General features: G+C 45.3%; 1 protein-coding gene across 2 annotated transcripts in view; it reads left to right on the top strand.

The window, feature by feature from the left end:
- Positions 1–337: 337 nt before the first annotated feature.
- Positions 338–11,563, top strand: part of pdlim2 (PDZ and LIM domain 2 (mystique)) — a 35,624-nt gene continuing 24,398 nt past the window's right edge. Inside the window, exons 1-3 of one of the 2 annotated variants that reach the window (XM_072704749.1) lie at positions 338–699; positions 8,978–9,117; positions 11,096–11,247. In XM_072704749.1, coding sequence (XP_072560850.1) covers positions 9,025–9,117; positions 11,096–11,247 — 245 coding nt within the window. In that variant the 5' untranslated portion in view covers positions 338–699; positions 8,978–9,024. Of the gene's footprint in view, positions 700–1,284; positions 1,530–8,977; positions 9,118–11,095; positions 11,248–11,563 lie in introns of those variants that run through there. The other variant, XM_072704751.1, reaches the window with a different exon arrangement.

Here is an 11,563-nt window from a genome sequence, read left to right as displayed (position 1 = left end):
GCGTAGACTTTCATTTGACAGTTGTGTTCAAACGCAAGTAATTACGACAACATTTGTCACATTATAAATTAAATCACATTATAAATCTTGCGCCGTATTCCCGTTATCTATACGAAGAAGACCAGCAGAGCTAGCAGTTAAACCATTTTGTTCGGCTAATAAGAACTAGTGCTAGTATTCATGATGTGTAATTCGCAGCACTGTTGTTCCCACCTGCAGATGGCGCACTTGAACAAGTTTTGTGAACCCTTATTGGCGAAACGGAGAGATTATTTTGATGAAAACACAGGTTGCTGGATGTCATTTTGGAGATTTTGAGAGCAGATTGGAGTCTATTCATAATGCCTTTCAAGCTTGTCATTAAAATCCTTCAGAAAGATGCCCGGGAATAGTCTATGCCGGCAGTAAACTGAGCTGGGGCGGTCACATGTACGGTATATAACAGCGGCCGCGCACGGCGCAGATCGCACAGCTATCCTGCCAGCCGGCATCCCCGCCTCTGTTACATTCTGCGCGACACCGGACGCGAAGCTGACGCTGCGCACATTTTTAATTGGGGGACCGTCCTTAGGGGAGCGTTTGACTTTCGGTAGCGATCAAGGCAGCGGAGGCTCACAGGTGTCCAATTTAACAGCTGTTTTGCGTTAGAGTTGCAAATTACCTGCAGCTCCTGCATCGCCGCATCTTGTGCTGAATCCGGTAAGTTTTACGTTCATATTTAATAATCCTCTTATATTTTTAATTCACGACTAACTTGACCCGACCTAAAATATCGAGCGTACTTCCTAATTTAGAGAAGTATTGAAGTTTTTGTTGCTGTCAGGCGCCTGAATCTACAAGTGTCCGGAGGCGCAAAGTCTATAGCTGTATGAAGTTAGTACTCCAGCCATTGATGTCAAATTTAGGTTAAGTCCGTTTTCGGGCCGCAGGTTGATTTAAACATTTGCTTAAACAGCCTGTCGCCACGCATTATCTAATCTTAAAGGTATCTGACATGAACAATGCCACAAAATACCACAATGATAAGCGGGACCGTTTTAATGCTTTTTGAGGTTTTGGATTATTTTGTAGACAGCATGGGCTGTAGTCGCTGCACCTCACAGCCAATGTCATTGATCTGCCGGATTACCTTAGTTAAATATAAGTTAAGAAAATGTTTTACACGCAGTATAACAAAGCAATCAATATGCCCGGAGATTCTTTGACGCTGGATGGGACTTTGTCCTGGACTCAAGTAGAAAGAGTTGCTCACATGCAGAATGAATTGCTGTGTGCGGTTTTCTGTAATTTCCGGAGAATTGCCTCAGGTCGGCGTTTAAACACTCCGTTTTTCTTTTTGGGTCACGTTTACTAAAGTGTGACTTTATATGCGGCAAAATGAGGGGAGATCTGCGTGCGCGTCCTTAAAGTACCGTGACACGTAGATGTGAAACTTGCGAAGTGTGCTAAAAAATGATCAGACATCAGATAGGAAATCGCACGTCATTCGTGGAAAGGTTTCAGCATTCGCCCTGAGCTGTTGCTGACGGGTAAATAAACGCACGCTTTTCTCTTACTAGAACATTTACATTTTTATGAAAACATTTTTTGATTGTCAATAATCGGGCTGCAGGCTAATTCATCCGCATATTTCTTAAAGTGTTTCGTTGCTTCCGTTTATTATAGGCCCTCATTTGCACGCGTACCGTCATAATTTTTGTATTGACTTTGAGAGAATGTGATTCATCGCCATGTAATTAAAATGGATATAATACGCGTGCGTTACACGTGTGCATAGACATTCGCAATACCGTATCCACCTAGCTAATTAATAATAAGGGGTTAAAATGTTCTCATCTCACTTATTTCGTGTACGAACCTACTGTGGAATATTTACCAAATGTTAAAAATATAGTTTTTATGAAACTTTAGGGGGAAAATATCAGCGTTGTGTGTGGTTGTCTGTTTAAGATGTTACATGCAATGTTGATCTTGGATAAAGTGCGGTAAGTACCGTCTTGAAGCAATGACGATGGTGGATTTAAAATCGGTCTTTAGAGAGTTGTTTCTATAAAATGCAGAGTAAACTGTAGCTGGCTTCCACTTATACTTAAGGGAGCGTGTGGGCTCCCAAAATGTTGGCAGGGGAAAGTTACAGGTATTACTACCTTTTAATAAGACGAGACAGATTTTGGTTATCATTAGACCTATTATTTACGGGTCAATCTATTCATCCCTTTCAGCATCGACTGCTCGGGGGCTCGATCCCAACGCACAGTGACGTAAGAGGGGCGCAGAAGACTGCTGACGAACTGTATGATTTCAAAGCGTAAAATTTTTTCGTATGTTTAGTGTCCTGCCGGACGCCCTTTGACGCCCCCTCGCAGAACGCGAGCCAGACTCGCGGGGGATCCGCGTCGCTCCTGTCTCGCCGGCAAGGGGCGGAGGAGTCTGGCTTGTCGCGGGGAAGCAGAACTTTTGCAGAAGTGTTTTTGACGGCTTCCGTTCTGCTCAAAAACACGAGCATAACCATCAATATGTTGGAGAGGGAGCCCCTTTATGACCATTCATGTTTAGAAATAAGATGAGTGGAATTTTATTCGTATATTTCCGGATGCATTCTGTAGTTTAGTATCCTGCCCCAAAGTCTTTTATTATTATTATTCACGAGAGGAAATCTTATCGAGAGACACAAAATCAGCGGCACGTGTGCAGTTGGTTCTGTACCTCTAGGATTGACAGGTGCAACATCAGAGGTTCATATCTTCTTACCCTTTACACTATGTGGTCATTCTGAAAGTTGAATCGACATGCTGCACTTGGCTGAAAGTGAAATTTCTGTGGTGCCTTGTCCTTGCTCATCATGCCATCCTCCTGGTTGGGACATGTGTTCTTCGTAGTGCTTTGCAACAACAGAAAAAAGAGATCTGGGCTAATAGAAGTAGATGTTGGATCGTCTGTGGTCTAGACACTGGCAGTAACAGGCGAGGGGTGGCGTAGTCCCGATGGCAGGAAGCGCCTCGCTTCACGGCCGGATGTGGCATCCACCCCAGCGGCAGAGGTCGGCTGGCGCATGATAAATCTTTGTGGATGGTAAATTTTGCACGATGCCCGTTTCTGATGTGGAGCGGACCGGGGTTCTTACTGTCAGCTGAAAACAGAACCGCAAGGCGATTGGTAGGTGCCATTTTGTCATGCCACATGAGTCGCGGTGCTGGGATGGTTCTGTGAAGTTGGACCTGTGGTCAGGGTGGGGAGGCCATCAATTAGTGTTAAATTTTAAACCCAGCTGATAGGCATCAATGTGACGTTGGTACACTGTCAGCAAAAGAGTACCAATTTGTACCTTTGCTTGTGACTGGGGCTGTACCTACAAGGGTCTGTCATTTGTACCTTTTTATTGTAATTTTAAGGTACAGAAACTGACTCTGAGGAACATCCCCAACAGCATCAATGTACCATGAGTGGTACAAAAATGTTTCTCATAGTCAATTTCTGTACCTTAAAAGATACGTTTACCCTTGAGGGTACAGCCCCAGTGACAAGCAAGGGTACAAATTGGCACTTTTTTCCTGACAATGTAAGCATTAAAACCATGTTTTCTTAGTTCTTCATCTTCCTTGGAACTTGTCTGGATTCTTCTCAGCTCTGATCTGTTGTGAGTCTCTCTTTCCTTAGCAATACTGTTTTTCTTGAACTCCAGAGTGCGGTCTGTGGTAGGAATGCTCTTCCGAGCCTTTTTGCCAGCAGGGAGAGGCTGAAGTTCCTTCCCATAGGGAACGCTCACTGAAGTGTGAGGGACGACCTACACCTCCAGGAAAGCGCTGTGCAGTAGCTGCTCTTTGAAACTCTCACTAAAGGCTTGTCACTGTGGCAGCGATGACCCATCTGTTAGCATTGGTGTCTTGTGCTTTTTGTCATTCTGTCATGGTTCTAGCCCTATTGCCACACCCAGCCGATTTTATTTTGCGGTTTTGGGAAGATGGCTGTCATGCTGGTAGTAAAATCAGCTTGTATGGTATCGGGTGAAGTAACGTCCTTAAATATTAAGTAGTTCTGATTGAATAGAAGGCATCTGGCATGCAGTGGGCTAATGGCGCTGAATGGTAGGTGGATCTGGCATTGCTGAGATGTTCTTTGGTTCAGTACCAAATAAAACCATTGATGTTGCCAGTTTTTTATATGACCCAAAACCACCCACAACGTAGAGTCCTCCTTAAGAGTGCTCTGCTCTGGCCCAGCCACCGATGACCAATGGGATTCCTTTTGGGTGTAGCTTGGTGACCTCTAGCTCAGGTCAGCTGTACCACGTTCCCTTCCTGCTGTAAACAGCACGGTTGTGAACATTGACTTGCCAAGATTGACCAATGACCAGCCAACGCCTACATTCTGCAGCATGGAGAATGGGCACACTGGGCGTGGAGAGCAGATGAAAGGACACCAGATTTGGTCGTCATCGCTAGTGCACAGTGGGAATGTGGGTGTCATCAGTTCTTGCCAGCACAAAGTTTCACTATGTCACAGGGAGGATGTTAGCTAGGGGTTGATGTGCTTGCTAGTATTTTTGAGCTGGTGTATCAAGTTCCACTTTCCACAACGGCATAAGAAATCTTAATTGCATATTTCCGGATAGGTTCTTTGGCTCAGACTGGCTTCATTGCTTGAGCCTATCCCTTTGACCTTCCTATGGTGTTAGGGTCAGTACCGACCCATCTAACATAAGAGTTTTCTGTTCCTAACACAGGACAAAGGTTAAATCCTTTTTTTTTTTTTTTTTGCTGTTTTGGTTTGTTTTTTTTCTTCCCTGATAACCCAGCCCCTTCTTTCAGATAATTCGTAAGTTTTGATTCAGAGAAATGCTATCAGTTTCATGCTGATTGCTCCCCCCTAACCTTTTTCCCTCCCTCCTGGCATGAATGACTCGCAGCCCCGAGGCCTGTTGCCGGGAGTCGTAGCGGCAGACACACATGCCGTTTGTTCCCCCTAAGGCATCTCACCTGATAATGTTGTGTGTTGTGGTGCAGCATGATCACTGCTAAGCAACGCCAACAAAACATTGTTTCCATGAAATGCACGTTGAATATGAGCTGTTCATGTACTTCGAATTCATGGAATGTTTGACTTGAGGAACAGAGCAAATATTGTTACTCTGAAGAGCCCATCAAGACATCCTCGCTGTACTAATAAAGTAAATTTGAGTGATGATGCTGCTATTCCAGTTTTCAGCAAGCAAAATTTAACACTGGTGTTTTTGGTCATTTTTACCTTATTGCCTTTTAAAATAAAATTAGTTTCCACGCCAGTCTGAATTAATCAACAATTTTAAGTGGGACCATTTTCCTATTTGTAATTATGAATATTAGATTTTTTTTGGGTGTTTTATGATGAAATCCAAAATGGTGCTTGGTGTAATTATTTGCTATTAATGTACATGCATTCATGGCAAAACTTAAGCCCTTTTCATGTTTAATCTACACCCTGGATTAATTGGGTGTGTGTTTTGGTGTTGCTGTGAGATGTGACACAGTGCTAAAATTGCATCTGAGATTTTTCTCAAATGGCAGTAATTGTGAAAGTCATTTTTAAAGTTGGCTGTTTATTAGTGTCTGATCCATCCTGGTCATGGTGGCCGGGGGGCCTGGGTCGTCCCCCAGGCAGCATATGGTACAAGGTTGGATCACAACCTGGACAGGATGCCAGTCCATCGCAGGACTCGTGCACTGATACTACAGCAGACTTAGTGGTGCCAATTGGCCAACTGCATGTCTTTGGACTGTGGGAGGAATCTGGAATATCCAGAAAAATCCCCGGGCAACATGTGGAGACCATATGAACTCTACACACACACAGCAGATGTGAGATTTAAACCCATAACCCTAGAGGTGTGTGATTAGCAGATGATCAGTGGTATATTGAGTGGAGTTTATTGACTAGAGTTTGCTAATATAGACGTGGTTTCCATAGTGACTTCTTTTTCACCCATGTGACTATGTAATTTTCATCTTAAATGTACATACGATGAATGACTCATGTTTGCAGGAGAAACAGTCAGTGGGGAAAATATTACTGGCAAACTCAGGAATTTTGTATTGTTTTACAGGGCATGAAAGCACAGCACTAAACTCTCTCATGGCTAGTAATTAAGCACTGCTAATGACGGAGAGTGCTGTACCTGTGCCAGCAGCTCAAGTCTGCTAATGACTGGGTGGGTTTCTGCTCCTTGCCCCAAACGCTCGAGGAATGTGCCGACGAGGACACTTCCGGGCTGTTGCTCCTGGGCCAGGAGTGATGACATCACTGCCATGTAGATCACCGCAGTCTGATTGGCTATCAGACCTGTGTTTTTATGACATCGGTTATCGGGCCCCTGGGAGTTGTGTTTATGGTGGGAATCGAGGTTGTCCTGTGTGGCGCTTGAGGCGTCGTGACGGCCGCATGTAGACAGTCAGTTTTGCGTCGTTCCTCCTTGTGATAACGGCAAAGCCGTGAGCTAATTCCTCGAAATGGATGTAACCAGCGCTAACTGCAGCTCGCACTGGGGAAATTACATGCTTCGTGTCCAAGAATGTGTTGCTTCGCCGGCTGTCCTCAGGCCTGAAATTGACCTTGCGCTAAATGTCCCTGGTGCCTTGTTTTCAGTCTCTCTTCGTTGCTGAACCAGTACTAAAGATTCTAAATTGCTACCTCCATAACAAACAGTCATTACCATTTGTCTCGCCAGAGCGTTCACGGTAATACTGCGTGGCTAAGTTGTACCCCAGAAAATTTAGATGTCGACCTGCTGTCCTCCTCCGTTCTGGGCTGGCAGCAGAAGACTGCAGCAGATTTAAGTAAGAAAAGGCGAATTCACCATATTTTCCATCTTTGTTTTAGAAATCTCTAGCACCATTCATTCCCTGCTGTATTTTCTGTGATGTTTATGACCCTGACCAAACACCCGCTGTCACTGTGGCAATATACTATCATGCATGCATCAGCAGATGCATTTTAATTACTTGCTTGGCTTACAGATTAACAAGTTACCTTTTTATAGGTGGAATTTGCTGATGCAGTTTTAATACTTTGCTTGACCGAACAGCACGGGGTTGCTCCCCGGACCTGTAATTGGCACGTCTGTTGGAAGGCCGTCCCAATTTTTTTTCCATTTAACTAGATAAAGGAATTTGTGCTTTAGTTCATCAGGTTTTGTCAGCTTCTCATCTGATAAGAGTAACCTGGCCTGTTTTACCTAAGGGAGGGAACTGCATTCCTCAGGATTCATAATATTAATCCCAGCAGAGCTCATTGCTAATAAACTTTTTGGTTTCTTTTAAATGGACTGCTGAATTGGTCTAGTGTACTATATCACATTAACCCAAATACCTTTTGTGGTCAAGCTAGAACTTTCTGCTTGGGATCAAGGTGTATCGATAACTGCTGAACTGGATATTTGACACATTTTACTTCTTTAATGACTTAATAGTCCGTGTGTTTGTTGTTTTGTAGTGCTCATTATAAAATACCCACTATGCAATGCAAAGCGTACCGTATAGAGGACGTAAATTGCTCCCAGTGTACCATAATGCAATGCTGTGCTGACGTCTGTTGTAAGCTGACTGCTCATGATGCAACAGTTGCACAAAGCAACTTTGGGTACAAATGTAAGCATGTTTTATCTTAATTGGGCCTTAAATTATTCAAGCAGCTGTCTTTTGAGGGCAGCACCTGTGACTATTTGACTATGAATTTTGAATACTGTTAAATGGCAGGATCCATTCAGTTAGTAGCTCGATTTAAAGAAAACCGGCTTTTGTTGAAAAAAGCTCAGCCCCAGCCATTAACTTGCAGCATTGTTGAGGCCTGCAAGGTCTTGTGGCTGCTCTGACCTGTGGCATTTATACATATTTAACAAGCCTACAATTTTACAAGTGAATTAGCTTAAAGGCAAAGTCCATGCCCCCCCCTTGAACTACCAGTGAATTTCTGTTTCTGGTTTATGGCGTTTGAGAGCTTTTCAGTTCTTTCCCTCAAAGACTGAAAGCAGAGTACTAGGTTGCTGCTTCTCTGTATCTGTGCTGGAACGGGAACATCCACTGTGTTTGAGTGAAAGCTGACTGGCAGGTGGGGTAGAGAGCAGCCACCCTGGCGTTTGTGGGTCTCGGGTTTCAGAGAGCCGTGCCTCGCTTCGTAGGGAGCCGTGCCTCGCTTCTAGACGTCTAGCAGTACGAAATGGGTTAAGTGCAAAACTATTCAAGCCCATTGGGAGAAGTTTGTGTCATAAGGTGTAAATCATATGGTGAATGTTTTAAGGATTAGTGATCTGTGATTCCACCTCCCAGATCTTAATTCCTCTGAACGATTTGAAACACATGTGGATTTGCAGCTAAAGTTGTTTGACTTCTTTAAGTTTTAAAGTTTTTGTGCAGTACAGTTGGTTTGTGATGTAAGCCCTTGAGAGTGGTCAAGATTAAACTTATCACAGGTGATAAACACAATTATGCTGCATAAAAAAACAATTATACTCTGCCAATGTAATGCGGTACTACTGGCTTATTACACTGGGTGTTGATTATAATGTTTTGTTTTAATATTAATCTGTGCAATATAAATAGATTAAGTCGGGGGGGCAATCTTATCCGCAAAGGGCCGGTATGTATGCAGGTTTTTGGGATAACCTTTAGGTCAGCTGTTCAAACCCAGGTGTGAAGACTCTTCAGCCAATCAGTCCTCTAATTAATAATATTATTAGGGAGTTGCAGTGAAAACCTGCATATGCACTGGCCCTTTGCGGATAAGATTGGCCACCCCTGGATTAAGTAGATGGAACAGGATTACCGGCATATAGCAATGCCAGGTTATTGTTTTCAGACACCCGACCCCCCCCCCCCCCCCCCACCACCAAAGTGAACTTCTGCTCAGAGCCTGGTGAGATTCAGTGGCATTCAGGAAGTGTGCAGGAAATTGGCCATTTTACTGTGGTGGATTTCTGAGATCATGGGCTCCACTTCCTCTCCTGCAGGTGGAAGAGCTTCCTGAAGGCTGAGTTTGGCAGCCGGCGGCCACACGATGGCGCTGACGGTCACCCTCGTCGGCCCTGCCCCTTGGGGCTTCAGAATATCCGGAGGCAGGGACTTCAAGAGAGCTATAACGGTTTCCAAGGTAACCACTCTGCCAGCTGTATAACGGTTTCCAAGGTAACCACTCTGCCAGCTGTATAACGGTTTCCAAGGTAACCACTCTGCCAGCTGTATAACGGTTTCCAAGGTAACCACTCTGCCAGCTGTATAACGGTTTCCAAGGTAACCTCTCTGCCAGCTGTATAACGGTTTCCAAGGTAACCTCTCTGCCAGCTGTATAACGGTTTCCAAGGTAACCTCTCTGCCAGCTGTGCCCTGCGCCTAGTTCTGTGGAAAGGTCGTCTTGCTGTGGTCCATGGTTCCCCAGCAAAGCGCTGCTTTTTGGTAATGATGGTATGGATGGTCCCACCTTAATCTTGGGTGGGTCTGACTCCTACTCCCTGCTCCTTGTTTTTGCCCCATAGCTGCTACCTGTTTGTCAGGCCGCTGAGGTCAGATTAGTAGGAACAATCCCCTTCCGCCACAAGGAAGTCACTGAGTACAGTAGCCCGGGGGGGGGGTTGTTGTTTTTCCTTAATTTTCTATACATACTTTTCCTCTGCCAAGCTTTAGTGCAGATGAAACAGGAAGATGGAAGTCATGCTGGTGCGTACCAGAGGAAAGGGAAGGCAGCCCCCCATCGCCAGAGGCTTCTCTGGAGACGCCTTAATCCTCGGCATTTTGCCATGGTTCACTGCCTGTCCAGGCGCTGGATTCGGATGTGGGTTTATTCTGGGCTTCAGCTAGGCATTCTTAACCTTCGAGTACTGAGGGCTGCGCGGAGCACCTTACCGTCAGCTGGGCAGTGCCATCTGTCAGCTGGGCAGTGCCATCTGTCAGCTGGGCAGTGCCATCTGTCAGCTGCGTGGCCCAACAGCCTAATGGATCACGGCTGGAAGCTCCAGACGACCAGCATGGGAGCCGGATATCCACCTCTGTCAATTGCTGCCATTTTCATTGACTGTACCAGTCTTTCTGTTTTTCATCCATGTGAAATTTAGGAACGAAATTTGAATGTTTCTTTTTTTTTTCCAAGCTGAGATGGGGGTGTCTAGTAATTAAAAGCAGTTGGAGGGTTAATTTTAGGACTCATTCTGAATACCAGTAGGTCTATTTGTGGCTTTTTTGTGTTTTACATGCGTTTCAGCTGTGCCCTCTGTCCCCTTTGGGTTTTGCACAGATTGAGGTAGTAGCTGTCTGGCAGAGAGACTGTAGCGACTGTTTCCTATCGCAGCCCTTTTGGGGGTGGGACCCTTTAGTTTCTGACAAGCGAGGCATGCGCTAAAGTGAGTCGCCATGGCAATCTAATTGTCACTCGAACAGGCCAGGAGACACTACACCTTTTTGGTCTATCACTTTACGTTTGGCAATAGGCTGATTTGTAAGGGGAGATCATTTAGCCAAGTTTCTCCGTGTGACTGTTTTTGTGGCATTTGTTGGACTCCGTCATGTTAGTTTAGTCTTTTGTCCCACTTGCTCTGTAGTGGCTTGATATTTGTTCTCTGAATGTGGAGTCTCTCCTGTCTCTCCTATCGTGAAAGCAGCTCTTTAAGGCTCATGGCATTAGGACAATGATACTGTAGGTCTGTCCTACTCGGTCAGTCTTGTCTTGGGATACTAGGTATTGGAGATGGAATTCTTGGAGCAACTGTTGATCACATGTGAATGACTGATCAGCTTTAGGTCATTGCCATTTCTGAGTAGTTTTCAGTTCTTTATTTTTATAATGATTTGGAAAATGGGGCATTGATGTGAGTGTGACATAATGGATCGGTGTAACGGTGACAGCACAACCTGGAGATTCTTCTCCGGATGTGATCAGGCAGGTTTCGTGTTGAGTCGTTAAGTGGCTGTAATGTACCACAGCCTGAGCTCCAGTTGTCGAAAAGTTTATTGGCTCTGCCAGAGCTTGGGAAGAGAGCTGAAATAAATGAGAGTCTTGGTGCTTGCTGGACACTGGTGGCCGCCTGGGGCAGAGGGGAAGCGCCGGGCCCTGACTGGCATCTTTGCGGGCCCTTTAGGTCAACGAAGGCAGCAAAGCTGAGCTGGCCAGCCTGGTCCCTGGAGACGTCATTATGGAGATCAACGGGGAGAGCACAGCGGAGATGCTCAACGTGGAGGCCCAGAACAAGATCAAGAACTCCAAGACGCAGTTGCTGCTCCTGGTCAAAAGGTGAGCAGATGCAAAAGGTCCATCTCTGGAGGAGGAGCCGTGACTCGAGGTCCATAGATAGTAAGTGGATGAGAGAACCTCTGAGCCCAGTGCTTACCTTGAGGTTATTCATTGCTCTGTCTGCGTTCCTGTGGCATTCCTGCCCTGCCCTGCCCACTGGCACTCCCATATCTGTGCGCATACTGGCATCTGGGGCTACAACCTTTTTTTTTTTTTTCTTTTCTCCTTTTTTTCCCTCTCCCCTCTACAAACAATCAGCGCCTTGCATCGAACCCCCTCCCCCTCCCAAATAGGTCTTAGGTTCCAGGCTCATTCT

The sequence above is a fragment of the Paramormyrops kingsleyae genome, chromosome 2 (assembly GCF_048594095.1).
Source record: "Paramormyrops kingsleyae isolate MSU_618 chromosome 2, PKINGS_0.4, whole genome shotgun sequence".
Taxonomy (NCBI): Eukaryota; Metazoa; Chordata; class Actinopteri; order Osteoglossiformes; family Mormyridae; genus Paramormyrops; species Paramormyrops kingsleyae.
The sequence above is the reverse complement of the archived record's forward strand: the minus strand, read 5'-3'. Positions and strand labels throughout refer to the sequence as shown.